Source organism: Salarias fasciatus, chromosome 3, assembly GCF_902148845.1.
Source record: "Salarias fasciatus chromosome 3, fSalaFa1.1, whole genome shotgun sequence".
NCBI lineage: Eukaryota > Metazoa > Chordata > Actinopteri > Blenniiformes > Blenniidae > Salarias > Salarias fasciatus.
In genome coordinates this window covers 26,876,285-26,899,921 of record NC_043747.1, presented here as the reverse complement: position 1 = coordinate 26,899,921, position 23,637 = coordinate 26,876,285, and the positions used below count along the sequence as shown (strand labels likewise).

Below are 23,637 nucleotides of genomic sequence, written 5' to 3'. Positions count from 1 at the left end.
TGCCTGCACGCAGGGTGCTGTCCATGGTGCTGAGCTGTCAACTTAATGGAGTCTCAGATTTTTTTCACAAACACACACACACACACACACAGACACACACACACACACACACACACACACACACACACACACACACACACACACACACTTCAGTCTCAAGTACCATCCCTTTTTGTGCCAGTCTTTCAGCAATTAGAAAAATGAGGAAATTAAATACACAAAGGATAGGGCGAGCAGGAGGCGACTGAGACTTCCTCCTGGTATCAGATCACCTAAACCACCTGCTCCTTTTAATGCACAGTTCAGCACACACAAAGCCACTAACAGCACATCTAAATATCTACAGGATTAGCAAGAGGCGGACTGGTGTTTGAAGAGTACCCTCTTCTGACAGCAGTATCCAAATCTTGCCTCTTTTAATGCACAGTGCAGGACACCAATAAGTTGGTCTGTTTTTTTATTTTCCTTTTTTTTTTTTTTGGCACATTTTGAAACTGAGTTAATCTGTTTAATCCACATACGCTTATGTGTGGTTGTACGAACGGGGTATGGTATGAAGGGAATTGAAGTGGCGGTGCCTGGTGTCAATAATACAATGCAGCATTGTAACACAAGTTAATTTCACAGAAGTTCTAATTCGATTCACAGTGCGCATGAGCTTAGCAATAAAGAATTTTATACATCCTTTTCAACAAGGATGTATACACGTTTAAGTTTATGATTTCAAACTCGGCTTATTTTGTTCTTTTTCTGTTGGTAGAAGTGGCAGTGATTGTGATTGAGAAATGTGGATTAGGGGTGGGGTTAAAAGTTTTTTCTTCTCCCCACTCCCTTTCAGGCAGCCTGATTTAGTGTACAGGACATTTATTTATTTTTTTATTTATTTTTTTGTTTTTGTTTTTCTGTTTTCGCCCATTTTGTTTTTGTTTGAAAATGGCTTGTCCTTTGTGACTATGGTTACATTTCGCCTGAAATAAATTTACTACTACTACACACACACACACACAAACACGCATGCACTGCTTGAACACTGCGTGGGGAGAAGACATGACCGAGCAGTAGTCGGTCTCCACGAGCCGTCTTGCATTTCACATTTGAAGTCATCACTTCGGTCTTCCTGCTCACGGAGCGAGTGGACCGGAGTCAAGCCGTTACCTCAGGGTCCCAGGACAGGTCCAGCACCGTCATCCAGCACACATGCCACTTGAGGATCACATTTTTAACTTTTCTTTTTTAGAGAGCTCTATAGTAATTGTTTTGGGTATCCAGGTTTCATTTTCTTTGGACATTTTTTTTGGTTGACGAATTACTCGGTCACAGTTGCATTCAAAGTACTATGACGACTAATAACGATCTGGCTATCAAGAACTAAAGAATATTGACGTAATCTTAAAACTTTAACTTAGTTTAAACAGAGGTAGCAAACAAATGCATTAATACATCAAAAGCGTTTCCACAGGGCGTTCTCTTAAAGTTCCTTTTTAGTGACTTTTTCCACTTAAACTTCATCAACATCTTAAATAAGTATTGATTCTTGTTTAAATCTTGTGATCAGCACAAACTTTGCAGTTCAATGGGGGGGAAAAAAATCATGAAACTTCAAGTTTGCATTTGAAACCAAAATGTCCCAGGCACTCCAGAACAAACATTTCTCCTTTAAGCCAGCAGAGATATTGACACAACCCCCGGTTATTGCAGGGCTTACCAGCTGTCCATCCACAGTTGTTCTTTTGCACAGATTAATCCCAGAGAGGAACACCTCGTTTCATAACCAGTTCGGGAGAGCTGTGACCTGCTTCATGTGCAGGAAGGCTGCAACACAGGTGTTTCCCCCACACCCAGCCGGCTGGGGACATGGACCAGGTGGTTAGTTCCAACTGGTCTTTCTCCTCCTTGATGGGGCCTGGGAGGCGGAGCCAGCTCACAGGTGGTTTTGACAGAACACACTCACACAAATCAACAAACAACCAGACAAAGACACACACACATCGAGAGCAGACAAACGGTGCTGTCCACCCCTGCTGCACACCAACACACACATGTACAAACAGGCATATCGAAACCAAATTGAATTTCTTTTTGTTCATCAGCTTTTTTTTTTTTCTACAAACAAGCCATTTTCCAATCCCAGGCAGATTCTCTGAAGCAGACTTGACTTCTTGACTCCAGACCTGGATATGTAGACACAGTGTTCAGGATCCACTGATGGAATCCAGGAATCATTTGATTTGGTCAGAAAAGGAGCTTCACTGTTACTGAAGCAAAGCTCTGAAGTCTGTCATTATTATAAACTGATTCATGGAGTCAAACACCATCTGTCTTTGTCTGGAACAGATCTGCAACTGTTTTAACATGGAACTCTCCTGTTAACCAGTGAGTCACATTCAGAGGAACCCTGGTTCGATGCTGGACTCTCACAGCTCTTCACACTGCAGATCTTCTGCTGGTTCCTCTGTCGCTCACTGCTGGATGAAGCTCTGCCATCTGCTCCACCTGCAGAGAGATGAGAGGAGATGATCAGAGTCTCTGTGAAGCAGTGAGGACTTCAGTCCTGTTCAGAGCAGCAGTCAGCAGCTCAGAGCTCATGAAGGACCACCACTGTCACACCAACACAACAAGCCTGTGGCTCCTCTGATTGGCTGACTGTGTGTCCTCTGCTGTCCAATCCTGGAGCTGCTCAGCGTTCTCCTCTCACAGCCTCACTGAGAGTCAAACACTGGATCTTTGTTCTCACACTGACTGTGTTTAGTCCAAACCTGCTGAAAGCAGCATGGACTCACTCCAACCATCTACTGACCTCAGAGTCTGCAGGCTGCAGTCTGGACTCTGCTGGAGATCAACCAGCTGCTGCACATCTGGAGACCGCAGACGGTTCCAATCCAGGTCGAGGTCTTTCAGGTGGGAGGGGTTGGACTTCAGAGCTGAGACCAGAGAAGAACAGCTGATCTTTGACAAACTGCAGTTCCACAACCTGAATAAAGAGAGAAAGCAGCAGAATCACTGAGGAGGAACCAATCAGATGTGTTGATGGAGAAATGAGCAGCTCCACATTACTGAGTCCTGATCAATGAGCTGCTCTGTTGTTGTGGATCTTCATCACACACATCATCCACATGTCAGCACAACATTCACACTCCTCCTCATGTCCACACACACCAGTCAGCTGCTGCTGAGCTCAGTCCACTCTCTCACTGCAGGATCAGAGTCTCAGATCACAGCTGCTGACAAACATTTCTCCTTCTACAACAGGAACAGACAGTCAACTGACCTCAGAGTCTGCAGACGACAGAGTGGACTCTCCAGAAAACCACACAGCTGAGAAACTCCTGAATCCTGAAGAGGGTTGTAACCCAGATCCAAATGATCCAGATGTTTCAGGAGGGAGGGGTTGGACTTCAGAGCTGAGGCCACAGAAGAACAGCTGATCTCTGACATCCTGCAGTACCACAACCTGAACAAAGAGAGAAAGAAGTGAGATTAGAGGACAAAGTTTGATGCTGAAGTCATTGAGAGCTGAAGAAGGTTCAGATTCAATCCAGGATCAGAGCCAATTTATTTTTTATTTATTTAACCTTTATTTAACCAGGTAGGTCCCACTGAGATTAAAAACCTCTTTCTCAAGGGAGTCCCAATTAAGTGGATATCATGAGACACACTGAACTATGAATTAGGGTCCGAGCCCGTGAGCATGGGGGGGTGAAGGACACTACTGGAATTGATAAAGCAAAATGATCTAGACCAGAATTTGTCCTGAAATTCATCTTTATGAATGGATCCGTCTGAGATGGATGCGTCCCAAATGGCTCATGATCACGGCAAAACGGAGGACAAATAAAGTATTTTCAGGGCTTCTGTGACCTGATAATACAACAATATTTTGACCAGAATTTACCCTGAAATGCATCTTTTACAAAGGGAAGCATCATCTGGAAAGTATCTATTTGTTGAGATTGTCGACATTTTCTGTAGAAATTGTTTTGTTTGGTGAAAATACACATTTGTATCATGTATACTCTGCAGCACAACAACAAAAAATTAAAACTTCAATTTAAAGATCATTTTATCTCTATTTTACTGCTGCGGGACACTCAAGATGAAACTGAGCTGGATGTGGGCCCTGAACTAAAACACGTTAGACCCCCCCCGGACGAGAACATGGAGAGAAGAGGAGCCACTGATGCAGCCCAGAGAGAAAGAAGAGAAGAGTTTAGCCGTCTGTTGTTCTGAGGTATGAATGGACAATGGAGGACTGAAAGTTAGGCTCAAGCATATTATTCCCCCTGAAGAGAATAAATCTCTCCTCATGTGAAACTGGTAGGGGGGCAATCCCTTCTAGCAAGCTTTGAAATGTGGAGCTGCACACGGCTCTGCCACAGTCACAGGACTAAAGACCAGAGAAGAAGCTCCGTTTCTCCTGGAGATCCTCAGTGTGGATCACTCTCAGATCAGCCTGATGTCTGACCTTTAGTGTCAACACTACTTTACTGAAACACACTCAAACATGGAGTCTGACCTCAGAGTCTGCAGACGACAGAGTGGACTCTCCAGAAAACCACACAGCTGAGAAACTGCTGAATCCTGCAGATCGTTCACACTCAGGTCCAGATGTTCCAGATGTTTCTGGAGGGAGGGGTTGGACTTCAGAGCTGAGGCCACAGAAGAACAGCTGATATCTGACAAATCGCAGCCCTCCAACCTGAATAAAGAGAGAAAGAAGTGAGATTAGAGGACAGAGTTTTATGTTGAAGTCACTGAGAGCTGAAGAAGGTTCAGACTGGAAGAGTTTAGAAATGTAAAGTCCAAACAGCTCAAGCCAACAGGAGGAGAAGTGCTCATGTTGGCAATCACATTTATAGAGCGTTTAGTGATCAATAATGATTCATATTTAACAGAGAGAGGTAGTGTTGTACTGAAGACCAGTCTCAGTCTGGAGACCGGGCGTTATGAGGCAGTGTTACTTATTAAATTGTGTGTCATCACTCTGAAAGAGCCAAGAATCAAACTGCTGTCACATGATTCACCAATGATTTCTGCTTCTGCTCAGTGATCAGTGTTTGAAAACCTCTGCGACAGTAAATAACCTGCTGTGCTGTGTGAGCTCCCTGCTGCTTTAAAGGTGTAATACAAGATTTTCTATTTGCTTTGAGTTCCGGGTGGATCATCAAAATACCTGGTGGGTCTGTTTGTCAATCATTCTGACGAGCTGCTTTCGTCAAGCCGTTGTGTGCTCGCTCCCAATCACGTTCTGCGTATTGCGCATTCAGAGTGTTTATGTAGCCGTGAGCTTCGGTTTCAGCAAGGAGCTACTTACCGATGGCGAGTCTGGCCTAATGAAACTATATCTGTTTCGGAAAATAAGCTTTATGAGCGAGGCCGATCGCAGAAACTGTAAACAGAGCCGTGCACTCCCGGAGAAGAAGAGGTCGTGCTCGCACGCTTCCACCATTATAGGCGTTTCCTGGGAGAAGCAGGAGAGCCGGGCGGATGGTCTGGTGCATGCGCGTTTTTCAAAAAGTGAGTAACAGACGTTTGGCTTTGTCTTTTCAAGAAAATCCTGTATTAGACCTTTAAGGGCCACACTTCGTAAAAGCAGCAGGCTGTTAGCTTAGCTGTTAGCCACCAACCAATGAGCGAGTTTTGAACGATTTGTTCATCCTCCAACATCACGAGGCCAAACAACATCTCAACTACTGAGATGGTGGAAAGGAGATTTAAACATTGTGCATCTTGGACAGAACCAGACAGGTTGTCAGGACACTTGTCTAAAAACTACATTGAATCAGTGTTGAATAAAATGGTTCCGTTGAATTTGATATGGTCTCGGTTTTGACTCGGTCTGGATACACCGCGGACTGGGTTTCTGTGGTCTGGATTACAATGCTGGATTACAATGAGATAGGAATAAATTATTGAAGAACAGGATTGAATACATCACATGACCTCGTGGACTCCGCCCCTTTTCATTGGAACTGGGGACCAATTTGTTGATGTGATAAGATACACTGAACTATGAATTCTAACAAGGCACAAAAACTAAAATCTCAGTATTCGGCCACAGGAAGTATCACGCCAATGAATTTAACTTTATGTGTGATGGAAATCAGTTAGAGGTTGTGCCTTGTTTCAAATATTTAGGAGTTACATTGAAACATAATGGGTCATTGAAGCCAGCTATTAAAGGGTTGCATGATGCAGCTAATAGAGCAATATTCACTGTCCAGGCAAAGCGCAGAAACATGACTTGTCACTAGAGGTCATTCTAGATCTCTTTGACAAGCTGGTTACCTCAGTTATGCTGTATGCCTGTGAAGTCTGGGGATTTGAAACTACTGAGTTACTTGAAAGACTGTACCTGCGCTTCTTAAAGAACATGCTGAGAGTGAAAACAAACACCTGCAACAATATGATATAAGGAGAACTGGGTAGGTTCCCCATAGGTATCACTGTTAAACAAAGAATGATTGGGTACTGGGGAAGAATTGTGCAAGGCAATAACACAAAATTTATAAAACGAATTTATAATTATCTTCTCCAATCAATTAAAACAAGAGAATTCATCTCTCCATGGCTCCACCAGGCAGAGTCCTGCACTGGGTCGGGTACCCGCAAAAACAGCTGATTTGCGGATGGTTTTAAAAAGCTTTTTTTTTTTTTTCGGGTTCGGATCTGGGTGGGAAAAATAGCTTGCGGGTCGGGTCGCGGGTTGTAGATTGACTCATGAGAATCAATATAATAATTAATAGGGATGGGACGAGATCTCGTGTCACGAGATCTCGCGAGATCGCAATGCCGCGAGATTAAGTACGTTTATATCAAGGCAAAAACTCTTTATTAACTGGAATATTGATGAAATGATACATTACATGGCGCACAGCCATATAAACACGTGCAAAACCCTGAATGTGCTCATATTCATATTTAAAAACCCGGTCGAAAAGGACAGGAAATACTGTTCTGCGCATGTTCTATCTGCAAGGAATCTTGGTCTTTTGAGTCCACAAACTACTTGTGATACAGTTTAATTGATACGACGTAAAGAAAATTTGCGGAAACGATCGTTCAGTTCTTCTCTTTTATTGAAAAAACGGTGCATCGCATCAATGAACATTTTACCACGTCTTGATGCAGAGAGAGCCTGCAGCGGCTGCGGCGCCCTTCTTCCTCTGTGGTGTCTGTGTAAAATAAGGTTGAACATGCAAACAGCGCACCGAGTGGCATGAAGTGCAAATGCAGTCATGGCGTCGTCTGTGCGCCGCGGTTACGTACAAGGCCGTGCAAGGGGCACTCCGACCCGACACTCCATGCTCCGACGCTGCATGTGAGTACCGCGCTGTAAGCTACTGTGGGCTTGTGTAACCAGAAAGGAATTTATACCATCAGTTGTAACCGCCCACCAATTTTCTAATAAGAAGCTTGGAGGTGAGCAGGTCTTCGGAGATGAAGGAAGCTGCCCTGATGGAGTCAGCTGTCTCTCCACTCATGAGGAAAACTCATGTCTGTCTCTGCCTGCTTCCTTTTGCTGGTGTGTCTCTTGTCCACCTGTTTCAGGGTTGCAGCTCTGCTCAAACCTGACATGTACATGATGCTCGTGCAAACCAAACCAAACCATGTGCAGGAATTACACTTTAGGGGAAACAAGGAGGCCGGTGGACCAGATGCGGCCCGGGGGCCTCCTATTGAGAACCACCGGCCTCGGGGATGATATCAAATGCCCTGAAATTTTTCCACTTAACAGAAACTGTATTGGTGAGTGAAGTTCATCAAAATCTTCCTCAAGACTCTGAGGGTGTGGTCACAGCCTCACCACCAAGTTTGACATTCACCATGGAACAGGAAATACACTGTAAACAGCCTGAACATGGTCTGATCAGCCTCAGAATGCTGCTGCTCGGCTTTTAACAGGCACTAAAAAGCGAGAGCACATTTCACCAATTTCAAAGTCCTTGCACTGGCTCCCTGTTTCTTATCATCTTGATTTTAAAATTATCTTACTTGTTTTTAAATGTCTTCATGGTCTCGCTCCCAAGTATCAGAGTTGCCCCAGCCCGGTCAGCAGGCCAGTCCTTGCTGACTACTCTCGATACGGATCTTCGAACGAGAGGAGACCGTGCTTTTGCCAGTGTGGGTCCAAATCTATGGAATGATCTACCCTTGTATCTTAGACAGATAGACTCACTTCCTGTTTTTAAGTCCGCTCTTAAAACTCACCTTTTCTCCCTGGCCTTTCAATACAGGAAGAGTTGTTTGACTTTTTATGTGTCTGTTATTTTACTATTTTATTGTTATTTTTACTGTAATTTTATTTGTCGTGTTCAGCACTTTGGTCAACTCTGTTGTTTTTAAAGTGCTTTAGAAATAAAGTTGGATTGGATTGGATCCGTCTGAGATGGACACGTCCCAAATGGCTCATGATCAGGTTAAAACAGAGGACAAATAAAGTGTTTTCAGGGCTTCTGTGGTGATGAGCTGATAATACAACAATATCTTCACCAGAAATTGCCCTGAAATGCATCTTTTACAAATGGATGCATCTATTTGGGAAGTGTCTATTTGGGACGACACTGCTGGAATATTATCCTCTAACTGTCCTGGCCAGCTGTACCACACTGCTCTTCTTCGAGGGAAAACTAAAAATTAATGTCCAACCATGAAGAGACACACAAATGTAGCGTGGTGTTACCCCGACCCTCAATATTAATTCAACGGTTCATCCATCCATCTTCCACCGCTTATCCGGTACCGGGTCGCGGGGGCAGCAGTCTCAGCAGAGATGCCCAGACTTCCCTGTCCCCAGACTCTTCCTCCAGCTCTTCAGGGAGGATCGCAAGGCGTTCCCAGGCCAGCCGCAAGACATAGTCTCTCCAGCAACTCCCCCCCAGGGAGGCGTTCAGGAGGCATCCTAAAGAAGTGCCCGAGCCTCCTCAGCTGGCTCCTCTCAATTGGAGGAGTACCTCCTCACCTTATCTCTAAGGGAGCGTCCAGCCACCCTACGGAGGAAGCTCATTTCAGCCGCTTGTATCCGGGATCTTGTCCTTTTGATCAGGAACCACAGCTTATGACCACAGGTGAGGGTGGGGACGTTGCTAAGATTGCTGTTAAGTTGCCATTCTACGGTCTATGGCAACTTAACAGTAATGTCAGCAGAGAAGCTGCTGTCTATCAACCGTGTTAATTTTCAGTTTGTAATGTATATCCACACATAACATCAGCCCATCCAGACGAAACTGAAACCAGTGTCTCAATCTCTCCTCATATGAAGCTGGTAGGGGGCAGTCCCTTTACCTCCACCCCATCGGCCCCATTTTGGAAAATGAAATTCAACAACTGCAACTTCTTCTACAAGGAATTCTAAATCCTTCTTCATTTGATGAGTCATTTGTTTTTAACTTTAGTTGTAAATCACAGTTGAAGTGAGGAGTTAATCCTCTTTAGATGAGACTGATCAGACTGATCCTTGCTGTTCATTTGTTCTTCTGAAGAAGACTGGAGCTCCGAGGAACTGAACGAAGAACTACGGTTCTTCTTCTCCCTGATTTGATCTTTAAGAGAGAGCTGAATTGATGTGAAGACCAAACAGAAGCAGAGCCCAGTGGAGGACATGTCAACAGCCAAGGTTGGTGTCAACACAGCTTTACTAAAACACACTCAAACATGGAGCCTGACCTCAGAGTCTGCAGACCACAGAGTGGACTCTGCAGAAAACCACACAGCTGAGAAACTGCTGAATCCTGCAGAGGGTTCCTACTCAGGTCCAGATGTTCCAGATGTTTCAGGAGGGAGGGGTTGGACATCAGAGCTGAGACCACAGAAGAACAGCTGATCTCTGAAAAACTGCAGTCCTCAAACCTGAATAAAGAGAGAAAGAAGTGAGATTAGAGGGCAGAGTTTTATTTTGAAGTCACTGAGAGCTGAAGAAGGTTCAGACTGGAAGAGTTTAGAAATGTAAAGTCCAAACAGCTGAAGCCAACAGGAGGAGAAGAGCTCTTTTCACACACATCTCAGTTCTATTGTTGGGAATCACATTTATAGACTGTTCAGTGATCAATAATGATTCATATTTAACAGAGATAGGTAGTGTTGTACTGAAGACCAGTCTCAGTCTGGAGACCAGGCGTTATGAGGCAGTCTTACTTATTAAATTGTGTGTCATCACTCTGAAAGAGCCAAGAATCAAACTGCTGTCACATGATTCACCAATGATTTCTGCTTCTGCTCCGTGATCAGTGAGTAGTGAGTCTTCATGTTGACAGCCAGGGGCATCAGTAGGTTTTAAAGGGATATTTCAACATTTTGGCAAATTGGCCCATTTAGCGCAATTCCTTAGTCATTTCAAACAGCATCCTTACTTTTTTGGTGAGGGCGAGCTGTTGTTTATTCAGACGTGAGTCGGGGAAGGTTTTCGGGACGGACACAATGGAAGTGAATGGTATTTTGGTTCCCCCTCGTCAAACTCATCAAATACTCAATCCAACAACCCCAAAACACTTTGGTGGACATGTTATAATTCGCACATTCACTACGCTGTGGAACACCAACAAATAATATTGTAGCGTTACGACACTGAAGCAAATACTGGGAACTACTTTTTCTTTTGAAATCACTACGCCCAGACACCACGTTTAGTAAGTAGTTCCGTTTTAGCAATCTTCGCATAAACAACTCAATCTGGTAATTTTGCATTAATATTTCACAACGTAGTGAATGTGCGGATTATCACGTGTCCACCAAAGTGTTTTGGGGTTGTTGGATTGTTTATTTGATGAGTTTGACGAGGGGGAACCAAAAATACCATCCACTTCCATTGTGTCCGTCCCAAAAACCTTCCCCGACTCACGTCTGAATAAACAACAGCTCGCCCTCACAAAAAAAAGTAAGTATGCTGCTCGAAATGACTGAGCAATTGCGCTAAATGGGCCAATTTGCCAAAATGTTGAAGTATCCCTTTAAGGACTGGGGGGGCTCAGACCCCAGGAGGTGCACAGGATGTGAGTGAACATGGTGCACGAGCACAAATCTTCACCAACAGTAAAAAAAACACAGAAATTATGATTTCAATTCTTTTTTAAAGCAGAACTATGCAACTTTTTTGTCTCAATAAATGTTTTTAGAATCCCTGTGTGGGTAAACAACGACTTGGTGCAGTGATTCTCCGGTCCCTCCCCTCCCCCCGGTGTCTGTGTCCTGAAAACAGCACTTGCAACTTTCCGAGGAGCGGACTCAACTACATCTCGCGAGAACAAGCCTCGTTTATGGCACTCATATGGGAGTACAAGTATAAAAGTGCGTAAAAAAACCATGAACCCCTTGCTCGCGGTAGCAACGCCACCCTGAGGTGCTCACGCATGGCAGAACCAAAAGTCAGAAAAAACCTTTGTCTGACCAGTGGAAAAAAAGGAAATCGGAGTGGGACGCTCCCTGTGCGCGGAGGCGGGGGTGAATGTTTACGACAGTGAGCTTTCACAGGAGACCAGTAGGGGGAGCCACCAACCAACAAGCTCGTTTTGAACAATTCGTTCATCCTCCAACATCACGAGGCGGAACAACATCTCAACTTCTGAGATGGTGGAAAGGAGATTTAAACGCAGTGTGTCTTGGACAGAACCAGACAGGTTGTCAGGACACTTGTCTAAAAACTACATTGAATCAGTGTTTAATAAAATGGTTCCGTTAAATTTGGTATGGTCTCGGTTTTGACTTGGTCTGGATACACTGCGGACTCGGTTTCTGTGGTCTGGATTACAATGCTGGATTACAATGAGATAGGAATAAATTATTGAAGAACAGGATTGAATACATCACATGACCTCGTGGACTCCGCCCCTTTTCAGTGGAACTCAATGGAAGACTGAAAGTTAGGCTCAAGTATATTATTCCCCCTGAAGAGTATAAATCTCTCCTCATGTGAAACTGGTAGGGGGGTAATCCCTTTAACCCCACCCCAACAGCCCCATTTGGGAAAATGAAATTCAAGCCCTGCGACCTCTTCTCCGTTTCTCCTGGAGATCCTCAGTGTGGATCACTCTCAGATCAGCCTGATGTCTGACCTTTAGTGTCAACACAACTTTACTGAAACACACTCAAACATGGAGTCTGACCTCAGAGTCTGCAGACGACAGAGTGGACTCTGCAGAAAACCACACAGCTGCTCAACTGCCGAATCATGCAGATGGTTCACACTCAGGTCCAGATGTTCCAGATGTTTCAGGAGGGAGGGGTTGGACTTCAGAGCTGAGGTCACAGAATAACAGCTGATCTCTGACATCCTGCAGTCCTCCAACCTGAATAAAGAGAGAAAGAAGTGAGATTAGAGGACAAAGTTTGATGATGAAGTCATTGAGAGCTGAAGGAGGTTCAGACTGGAAGAGTTTAGAAATGTAAAGTCCAAACAGCTGAAGCCAACAGGAGGAGAAGAGCTCTTTCCACACACATATCAGATCTCCAGCTCACACAGCAGCTACACACCGAGGACTTCTGCTCTTTTTCATGGACACACATGAGCTGAGTTTAACAACAAACATGAGGAAACAAAGCAAAGTTTCCTGTGACTGGACAACTCTTGATTCATTGACTGCAACAGACTAACTTCAGACAGTGAACTGACCTCAGAGTCTCCAGTTTACAGTTTGGACTCTCCAGTCCAGAAAACAGAATCTTCACTGATGAATCCTTCAGTTTGTTGTTACTCAGGTCCAGATGTTTCAGATGGGAGGGGTCAGACTTCAGAGCTGAGGAGATCATTTCATAGTCAAAGTCAACCAGCCTACAGTGAAAAATTCTGTAAAGACACAGAGGAGAAGACAGGAAGTTGCTTTGAGAGAGGACACTGTCGGATTCCTCCTGTTTGCTATCAGAGCTTCAGCGTTTGACTTTGGCTTCATGTGCACACGAAGGAGAGAACATTGAGCTCCAGATGTTTTCATCATGTCCTGAGTTCTAAATGTTGAAGAGAAGGTGTGGAGCGGGGTTGGATGTCCTGCTCCTTGAAAAACAGTTTCTGAACATCTGACAGAGGTCCGAGTGACTGAACAGCTCTCATGGCTTCGCTTCATCGCTTCACTGAAGAACAAAAAGTGTCTTCAGTTGCTGCTCAGTTCAAAAAATGCATTGGTTGTCCTGTTTGTACGCACTGAGGTGGACTGAACATGTACAAACTAGTTGATGATGATGTTGGTGAAGTAGAACACTGTAAATTCATGGAGAAAATCAATTATTACTCATACTCCCTTAAAAATGTTCTTGAACATTTCAAATTTATTTGAAGAATTACAGACCACAATGAATCTAACAGGAATAAGAAGATTGAAAGTTTGAGAAAATAACTTGAGAATATAGAATTTTTTGAAAGCTACTAATAAGTGGCATTTTGAAACAGCAATTTGATTTAAAAAATGTTTCAAAATTTTCTGATTTTCATTTTTATTAATTAAGTGAAGCCAGTCCCTGTATCTGGGGATTGGGTTGCCAGGCACCCTACCATCGGCTGCCATCCAAACCACATTGCACCCGGCCCCGACGGTTCCCTTGGCGGGTGCTGGGTCCGCCGGAGGGTTGGCCCACGTTGCCCCTTCGGGCTGGGCCCAGCCGGGCCCCGTGGGCCAAGGCCCTGCCACCGGGTACTTGCTTGCGAGCCCCAACCCCAGGCCTGGCTCCATCCTCCTCCTTTCCAGTACCCTGCATAGACTTTCCTTAGCCTCCCTGGGAAAGTGTATGCCAGGGCACTGGAGAGGAGGATTCACCCGATAGTTGAACCTTGGATTCAGGAGGAACAATGCGGCTTTCATCCTGTTTGTGGAACACTGGACCAGCTCTATATCCTCCATAGGGTGCTGAAGGGTTCATGGGAGTTCGCCAAACAAGTTCAGGTGACAAGCAGAAGTCTGGTCCGCATTGCCGGCAATGAGTCAGACCTGTTCCCGGTGCATGCTGGACTCCGGCAGGGCTGCCCTTTGTCACCGGTTCTGTTCATAATCTTTATGGATAGAATTTCTAGGTGCAGCCAGGGGCTGGAGGGGGTCCGACTTGACCACAGGATTTTATCTTTGCTTGTTGCAGATGATGATGTCCTGTTGGCTCCACTGAACCTGGAACTGCAGCATGCACTGGGGTGGTTTGCAGCCGAGAGTGAAGCGACAGGGATGAGGACCAGCACCTCCAAAACCAGGGCCATGGTCCTCGACTGGAAGAAGAACGGTGGAGAGACCCTGGTCCAAGTGGAGGAGTTTAAGTATCTTGGGGTCTTGTTCACTAGTGGGGGACGGATGGAGCTTGAGATTGACGGGCGGATCAGTGCAGTAGCTGCAGTGATGCAGTCGTCATATCGGTCTACTGTCGTGAAGAGGGAGCTGAGCCGAAAGGCAAAGCTCTCGATTTACCCGTCAATCGACGTTCCCACCCTCACCTATGGTCATGAGCTTTGGGTCATGACCGAAACGACAAGATCCCGGATAGAAGTGACTGAAATGAGCTTCCTAAGTAGGGTGGCTGGGCGCTCCCTTAGAGAGAAGGTTATGGCTGCAGCCGGATGCTGCACAAATACAACCCGCACGAATACGACCCTACACTTCCGGCAAGTTGAGACCACTTTCTAAAGAGAGCGCCACTTACTGAAGCCTGCACGAATACGGCACTACCGCAATTTACATTTTAAATTGGTGAATTCACTCAAAATATACTTACAACCCTAACCCTAACCCGAACCCAATTTAAAACGTAAATTGCGGTAGGGCCGTATTCGTGCAGGGCGTATTCGTGCAGCCTACGGTAGGTGGCGCTCTCGTGTGAGGAGTATTCATTCAGGGCGTATTCGTGCAGGCTCCGGTAGATGGCGGTCTCTTTAGAAAGTGGTCTAAACTTGCCAGAAGTGTAGGGTCGTATTCGTGTGGTTCGTATTCGTGCAGCATCCGACTGCAGACATATACTATTGCCCTTAGAGATAGGGTGAGGAGCTCAGTCACCAGGGAGGAGCTCGGAGGAGAGCCCGCTACTCCTCCACATTGACAGGGGCCAGCTGAGGAGGCACGGGCACCTTTTTAGGATGCCTCCTGGACACCTCCCGGGGGACGTTTTCTGGGCATGTCACACCAGGAGGAGACCCCGGGGAAGACCGAGGACACGTTGGAGAAACTATGTCTCTCGACTGGCCTGGGAACGCCTTGGGGTCCTACGGGAAGTGCTAGAGGAAGTGTCTGGGGACAGGGAAGTCTGGGCATCTCTGCTTAGACTTCTGCCCCTGAGACCTGGACCCGGATAACCGGTTGAAGAAGGATGAATGGGTTAATTAAGTAATCAATTGAATCTATAGAAGAAAAAAAAAAACAACTAATTTTGAATACCTGAATAATAGCCTTTTCATGGTTTGTGCTCCATGATCTGATGAGTTGACGATCAAAATCATCATTTGTTGTAGCTGGAGTTTCTTCATGACGGATCATTGAGGAACATCTCCACAGAGTAACTACAGGAAGTACTTCCTACAAACATCACTGAGATATTGATCAGGACATGTGGACTCACCGAAACTTCCTGCAGTTCCTCACAGCTGGGATCAGTCTCCGTCGTCCCTCCTTTGATGTGTTGTACTTCTCCAGGTCCAACTCCTCCAGGACCTGGTCTGACATCTGCAGCATGTCAGCCAGAGCTGAGCAGTGGATCTCAGAGAGTCTCTTCTCTGATCTGTTCTCTGACTTCAGGAACTCTTGGATCTCCTGATGAACTGAGAGGTCCTTCATCTCCGTCAGACAGTGGAAGATGTTGATGCTTCTCTCAGGAGGCATTTTATCACTGTAGATCTCCTTCAGGTTCTGGATGACTCTCTGGATGGTTTCTGGACTGATCTCTGTCCGACCCAGCAGACCTTCTAAGAGTCGCTGGTTGGATTTCAGAGAGAGGCCATGAAGGAAGCGGACAAACAGGTCCAGGTAGCCGTTCTGACTCCTGAGGGATTTCTCAAGAACCTTCATCAAGAATTTGTCCAAAGACTGGAAAGTATCATCATCATCATCATCATCATCCTCGATCTGAAAGATCCAAGATGCAAATGCAAAATCCTCATCCTCATCTTCCTCTCCGATGAAGGTCTTCAGTACGTCTGTCTTCCCGCTGGTGAAACAGTGGAACATGAAGACTGCAGCCAGAAACTCCTGAACACTCAGATGGACGAAGCTGTAGACGACTTTCTGGAAGATCACAGACTCTCTTCTGAAGATCTGAGCCCAGATTCCAGAGAACAGCGAGGCCTCAGTCACATCCATACCACACTGCTCCAGGTCTTCTTGGTAGAACACCATGTTTCCTTTCTCCAGATGTTCCAAGGCCATCCTGCCCAGCTTCAGAAGAAGCTCCCTGTCAGCCTCCGTCAGCTCCTGTGGACCCGTCTCAGGTCCTTCATGGTACTTGAGCTTCTTCCTGTGTGTCTGAACCAGCACAAAGTGGGAGTACATGTCAGTCAGGGTCTGGGGCAGCTCTCCTCTCTGCTCGCTGCTCAACATGTGCTCCAGAACTGTAGCAGTGATCCAGCAGAAGACTGGGATTCCACACATGATGTGGAGGCTCCTGGAGGTCTGGATGTGGGAGATGATTCTGCTGCTCAGCTCCTCATCACTCAGCCTCCTCCTGAAGTACTCCTCCTTCTGGGCGTCAGTGAAGCCTCGCACTTCTGTCAGTCTGTCCACACTTGTTGGAGGGATCTGATGGGCCGCCGCCGGTCGGGAAGTGATCCAGACCCGAGCCGAGGGCAGCAGATCCCCCCGGATGAGGTTAGCGATCAGCAGGCTGACTGAAGACTGCTGGGAGACGTCAAGCAGCCGCTGGCTACTGTTGAAGTCCAGAGAAAGTCTGCTTTCATCCAGGCCGTCCAAGATGAACAGCAGCTTGCAGACGGCCAGCTCCTCTGCCGTCACCCTCTGGAGCGTGGGATGGAAAACAGCCAGCAGCGAGAGGAGACTGTACGGCCGCTCTCCCAGCAGGTTCAGCTCCCTGAAGGAGAGCACCACCAGCACACTGACATCCTGGTTCTCCAGGCCCTCGGCCCAGTCCAGACTGAACTTGTGCACCGAGAAGGTTTTTCCACTGCCGGCCACGCCGCTGGTCAGAACCACTCGGATGTGTCTGACCTGCTGGGCCGAGGCTTTGAAGATGTCCTGAACCCTGATGGCAGTGTGATGGAGGCTCTCCTTCCTGGAAGCTGTCTCCAGCTGCTTCAGCTCAGGTTCCCTCTGAAGCTCCTCACTGAGTCCCTCTGTGATGTGGAGCTCAGTGTCGATCCTGTTGAGGAGGCTTCCTCCTCCTGCTTCATCACTTCCTTCAGTCACACGTTCACATCTCCTCCTCAGACTCTTCTTATGTTCTTCTAGAAGCTGCTGCAGACCAACACCTGCTCAAAGACAACAACAATGAGACTTCACACAAACAACAAACTTTCCTGACTCTACAACACAACAAGTCCAACAAACCAGTCCCTCAGAGACACATGTCCACTCTTACTTGGTGCAGCGACGCTTCTGGATCTTTCTGGCTGCTCCTCACAGACATCACTGCTCTTCTTCTCTCTGTGGACACCAAGCAACATTTACTCTGAGCAACACAACACACAGCAAAGACACAAAGATACAGCTTCATATAAACAAATGGTTTCGCCCTGTGCCCCTCCGGCCATGTGGGGGCGCTCTGGGCTGGTTTTGGTTTGCTCATTTTTGCATGTCCTCTCTTCCTGTTTTCTGTTTGCCCTCTTGTTCTTGCCTCACTCGTTACCGCCCTAATGGGTATCATCTGTCCTGCCCCCTACTGAAGCCCTGCTCCCCTGGTGTGTCGTGTCGGTTCGTTGTGGGTCTGTCCGTGTGCTCTGCTAGTGTGTCCTGGCCTGCCTCAGCTCTGCCCATTCCTGTATCCCTGCATTCCCGTTACCTGCAAATAAATGAGTTTTGAACCCCGCCTGGCTGCCTGCACATGGGTCCTTCCATCCCGCACCAGTGGCACTGGCAGAAATTCACACATTTGAATGAGTGATCTCAGTTTTGAATGATAAGTTCTTCGTGCGTGCGTGCGTGCGTGTGAGAACTCAGTAGTATGAATGAGACATTAAACCTGTTGTTTGAACCGACACTGGTGTCAATGTATGTGTGCAGATGAAAAGCTAACGTCCAGCAGGACCTGCAGCTCCGCCTCCCCTGCAGCCGACAGAGGGTCTGGACCGACGCAGACCAGACCGCTTTTCCTCACGTGAACCTCCAAAAGAGATGGACTGAGTTGGATCCGTCCGTCGGATCCGCGCACGGTTCCACGCCCATGCCGCGTGTCGCCCCGTCTGACTAACGGGGAGAGGTGAGCACATTCACCCCCCTTCACCATCTACGGAGACCCGCAGACAGCAGGGGGTCAGAACACACTCGCACACCTAGTTAATCAATGATCTGATGGTTAAATTCAATTCAATTTCAATTCAATTCAATTTTATTTTTGTATAGCCCAGTATCACAACAACAGTTGCCTCAGAGGGCTTCAAGATGTTACATTGGTTGGTAAATCACTCTGTGATCTACTCATTCCTAATTACCTGATAATTTTACATCATTAATGAATAAATAATCGTTTATTTGGATTAATAATAATTGAATTTGGGATAAATCACTTTGTGTTTCACTTGAAACAGTTTATTACACCGTAATTGATTGTTATTTAGTATTCACTGTTAATGATCTGCAATTATTATTTGATAAATAACAATTCACTCAAATTAATGACCGAATAAATTAAAGTAATCAATTACTCCAAGTAATCGATACTCCAGTAATCTAAAGTGAATTACCCAACGTAAACCCCAGCACCATATAATTATCTTTATTTGTATTTTATTGGCAGTTGTGTTTTGTACTAATAGGAGCTCTCCAAGCAACAGTTCTTTTTCACGGTATTTCAACATGGCTGGATGACTCTGCTGAGAGCCTCAGACCCACCCACCCACCCACCCACACACACACACACACACACACACACACACACACACACACACACACACACACACACACACACACACACACACACACACACACACACACACACACACACACACACACACACACACACACACACACACACACACACACACACGGTCTTGTATTTCTATCCTTGTGGGGACCTAACCCTAACCCTAGCCCCTAACCCTTACCCTAACCCTAACCCACACCACAACAAAGCCTAACCCTAAAGAAATGTTTTTGCACTTTTACTTTTTTCAGTAACAACAACATGGTCAAGAAAACACTGTTTCTCCTACTTAGGACCGGAAAAAGGTCCCCACAAGGCACGTTGTTCCACGTTTTGCTATCCTTGTGGGGACATTTGGCCCCAACAAGGATAGAAATACGAGAACGCACACACACACACACACACACACACAGTAATTTGAGAAGTTCATCACAAACACAACAGTAAAGAGATGAACCAGATCAAAGGTCAAAGGTCAGACCCTCACAGCCCAATAATGTTTGTGGCCTCTGGACCTGGACTCTGCAGGAGCAGCTGACGTCTCTCACCTGTCCTCAGACTCTGATCTGTCCTCCTCTTCATCCACACCGGACATGTTCGGTCAGGCTGACAGAGAGAGCAGCAACAAGGACCAACCACACACACGCGTGCACACGCACACAAACACACACACAGAGCAAATGATTCACTGTTTGTCAGCAGTTAAAGACTTACTGCAAGTTTCAGATCTCAACGAAACATTACTTCAAACAGAAAGAAAAGTAAAAACATCAAGCATGAAATCCACCCCATGTGAGGAGTTGGACTCTGATTTAGTTTAGGGTGACCATATTTTTCCTGCTCCGCTGTCTGAACAACCCCGCCTGCTCCGCTCCGCTCCGCGTGTGTGTGTGTGTGTGTGTGTGTGTGTGTGTGTGTGTGTGTGTGTGTGTGTGTGTGTGTGTGTGTGTGTGCGCGCGCGCGCGCACGTCGCGCAACAAAGTATTATCATCGTACTGTGTGCAAAGCGCTGGTGCCATGAGAAACAGTGAACCCCGGACATTTCCTTGAATTAAACAAAACCCGCCCGGACGCTCCGGACAGGACATGTCCGGGTAAAAGAGGACTATGGTCACCCTCATCTAGTTGGTCAAACGTGTTTAAACTGTGGAGACGCAGAGAGACACTGAGGCTCATTAAAACTCACCTTTTCCTCACCAGCAGTCAGGATGGAGCAGAGATCTCTGGAGACACAGGCGGAGTTTCACACGTCTGGAGTTAGAACGCTGCTTTGACAGCAGAACAAGCAGAAGAATGAAACAAACCTGGAAAAGTGACGTCGCAACACAACGAGGAAGTCTTCTCTCCAGCAGGAGGAACAGGGAATGTGGGTGGAGCCTCAAACAGCAGGTTGCCAGGTCTGACACTAAAACCATGTTTAATGTCCAGCAGTGCTGCTCCCAGCACACTGGACTCTAATGTTAAAAAACACCTTGATCCTCCACTTGAAACACCACTGTGTTTGCTGGGTGATGAAGGACAGATAGCTGACATATCAAAAGCAAAATTCTCTGTTATTACGGTTGGGATTTCAGTGGCTGCTGGAGTTATCCTCAGACACTGGAAAACTCCCAAAGCCCCGCAGTTGAAAGAATGGGTAAATATGATTATAAAGACTGCTTCATGTATGCTAAACAAGTTGAGTGGCAGGGCTGGGGGGGGCACAGCAACTGACTGGGAACATTTCTGATTTCATATTTCTGTTAATACCACCCAATGGGATGATACCAATGAAGTGACAACACACTGCTCGGCTGTGTCAATCTAGTCTATGCTGATGTGTCTGGACAAGGCATCAGCGTCGCCATGCTGTTTACCTTCCCGATGTGTGATTGTGTCGTCACACTCAGTTCAAGGACCCATCTGCTGCGTCTGCCAGTGGGATCGTTGTCCACTGGGGTTTTCTTCAGGCTGAGCAGGGGGCTTATGATCTGTGATAACAATTACAATCATCTAAGAAATAGTTCTTTTATCTTGTCAAACATGTTGTGAATCTGAATGTGGTGAATCTGAGCCAAACATGAAAAGTCAAGGTGTTGACGCTGCACAAGGAGGATTTATTGAGGATGGCAGAGGATACACACACAAATAAGCTGATTGAGAGCAAGTCTGTTGCTCCGAGGAAAACTCAACCCAACTCTGCATAATTTCAGTCAACCCCAAGTCATACAGACAGATATGACGAGAATAGCAGGTGTTGTTTCTCGGATGGGAGTTCATGAGTCCAAGGTGACTTCAGGCTAAACAGTGCGTCCTTCACACTGTGTCTCAGAGAACTTGAAAACAAAACATTATTCCTCATCAGCCTGTATTCACAATATATTACATTAATATCAAAGAGTCTTGAATAAGGATCAAATAAACAAAGAAAAAGTTGTTCCTGATCTTTCATATTTCCACTCACTCAGTGTGAGTCTCACTAACCTTTGTTGTTTCTCTCATTAAAGTTTCCTGTTTCTGTTTGTGTGGAAACTTCTGAGACAAAACAGTGTTCATTTCACATTTCATGCAGTTCTGTATTTTCTTCTGTCCTACTTTTCGAAGCACATTCTCCTGTCAGAGATAAAATCCCTGAGGAGTCAGGAAAAAGGACACGCACGCATGGATATCTGGGCCCTGAGGGCCTCTCTGGCCTGCTTCTGGCCTTCTCAGGGGTCAGAGGTCATATATGCCTGAACACCATCACTATCACTATTACATTTGCATGATCACGCTGATCTTTAGTCACTCTTCACATTCTACCTGTGGACTCAGTTGCCTTGTTTTCCTGTGGTGGGTTAGACTAATGGTGATCTGTAGTAGACCTCTCCTGATGCTGTGTCGTAATTTTTACACGATTTCTCAGTTTGCACGCCCCCAGTTCACTATGAGCTATACTCTCCCCCCCCCCCAAAAAAAAAAAAAAATCTGTAAGATTGCCGATTGTCTGGTGTTTAATTATAAAATGAAAAGAAAACTGTTCTGGTTCTGTCAGTCTTTGTGTTAGCTATTGATTTTTTGTCAGTCTCTCTGTTAGTTATCGGTGCTGTGGTTTCGGATTGTTCTCTGTTAGATGTGATATGTCGTATTGTGACTTTATATATTTTTTATTGTCTCTCTCTTGCTCTCTGAGTGTTTCCGTCCCTGTCCTGTTCAGCAGCCATGCCAGATGCCAGTCTCAAATAAAGGCAGCAGCAGGAGGAGATTCAGTCTCTTCCTGCTGCTAACATTACAATCTGTTCGGACAGTAAAAGGTTTCAATCATACAATATTGTACGAACAGGACAAGGGGAAAAAAAATAAACAAAATAAAAACAAAGGCACAAAGGTCAAAACTAAACATGGTGCTGAAATATGATCTGAACACACTTGAGGAAGCAGTTTTCATTCCTGACCCACACTCAAAAATGCACGCACGCACACATCACACAGGCCCCCCCCCCCCCCCCCCCCACACACACACACACACACACACACACACACACACACACGCAAAGAAACAAACAATCAGACAAAGGCACATAAGTCGAAAGTAAACATGGCGCTGTCCATGGTGCTTTAGTATCACATGAACACAAGTCGGGAAACATTTTTAATTCCTGACCCACACATACAAGCACGCATGCCAACACACACACACACACACAAATCGACAATCAGACAAAGACACACAGATCGAGAACACTTGGTGCTGTCCACAACGCTGAATCAACATAATAGAGTTATTCAAAATTTTTCATGCCTGATACACACACACACACACACACACACACACACACACACACACACACACACACACACACAAACACACCGACACACACACATATCAAAACAATTGCACAAGTACACAATTATCCAGACAGACACAGAAATGGACAACCAACCTGACAAAGGCAAGCAAGTTGAGAGTAAAGACGCTGTCCATGGTGCTGAACTATCAAAGAGAGAGATCAAGATCAGAGATCAAGATGTTTTCCACGTCATACACTATAAAATACATACACAGACAAATGTAAAAACACACATTTTGGGAGTACACATGGTGTTGTCCAAATGTGCTCAAGTATCAAAAATCAGACACTGACACCATACATTTGCAACATATTTTGGATGCATGATGCACACTCAAAAACACCTCCATGCATGCCCACTCGTGTGTGTGTGTGTGTGTGTGTGTGTGTGTGTGTGTGTTCGCTGAGTCTCGCGCAGCACCACACAACCTCCGTCACAGCTGCACGGTGGCTGGTGCGAGCCAACACTGATTTTAATGACTACTGATTACTTGTGGGGTCCAAACTGGAGCCAATGTGAGCCCAGGGTCACTCACTCAACAGACCTCTAAAATATTGGTCCTCTTCACTTCTGAGATGAAGATTAGGCCACTGGTTCCAGATGAAACCATTGAAGTGATTCTCCCTGCTCTGCCCAGCAGCCTTCGCACACCTGGACACGCCCACCTGAGGGAAACAGAAGGAAGGGGGAGACAGAAAACAGGGCAATACTGCCCCCATGTGGTGGTCCAGGTGGAGGACGTGAGCTCTTGTTGGGAGACTGAGTCCCAGCAGAATGGAGCTGCTCCTCCTTTGAAGGCCAGGCTTCCCTTCAGGGATCATTGGAAAAGAGCAAGAGGCCACCGGA

At 46.0% G+C, this 23,637-nt stretch overlaps 1 protein-coding gene and 1 long non-coding RNA gene across 2 annotated transcripts; both read right to left on the bottom strand.

Moving 5' to 3' along the window:
* LOC115386141 (NACHT, LRR and PYD domains-containing protein 12-like) lies at positions 1-17,766 on the bottom strand. Its single transcript, XM_030088360.1, has 7 exons — positions 17,749-17,766; positions 15,514-17,357; positions 12,602-12,775; positions 12,096-12,278; positions 3,269-3,451; positions 2,798-2,971; positions 1-2,493 (listed from the first exon to the last, which is right to left on the bottom strand). The coding sequence occupies exons 1-7, from the start codon at positions 17,764-17,766 to the stop codon at positions 2,460-2,462; spliced, it is 2,610 nt and encodes an 869-aa protein (XP_029944220.1). The 3' UTR covers positions 1-2,459.
* A 393-nt stretch (positions 17,767-18,159) lies between these two features.
* On the bottom strand, positions 18,160-20,296 carry LOC115381923 (uncharacterized). The gene is made up of 3 exons (XR_003930487.1): positions 20,168-20,296; positions 19,530-19,587; positions 18,160-18,345 (listed from the first exon to the last, which is right to left on the bottom strand). It is a non-coding gene; the product is annotated as an uncharacterized LOC115381923 (long non-coding RNA).
* Positions 20,297-23,637: the final 3,341 nt, after the last annotated feature.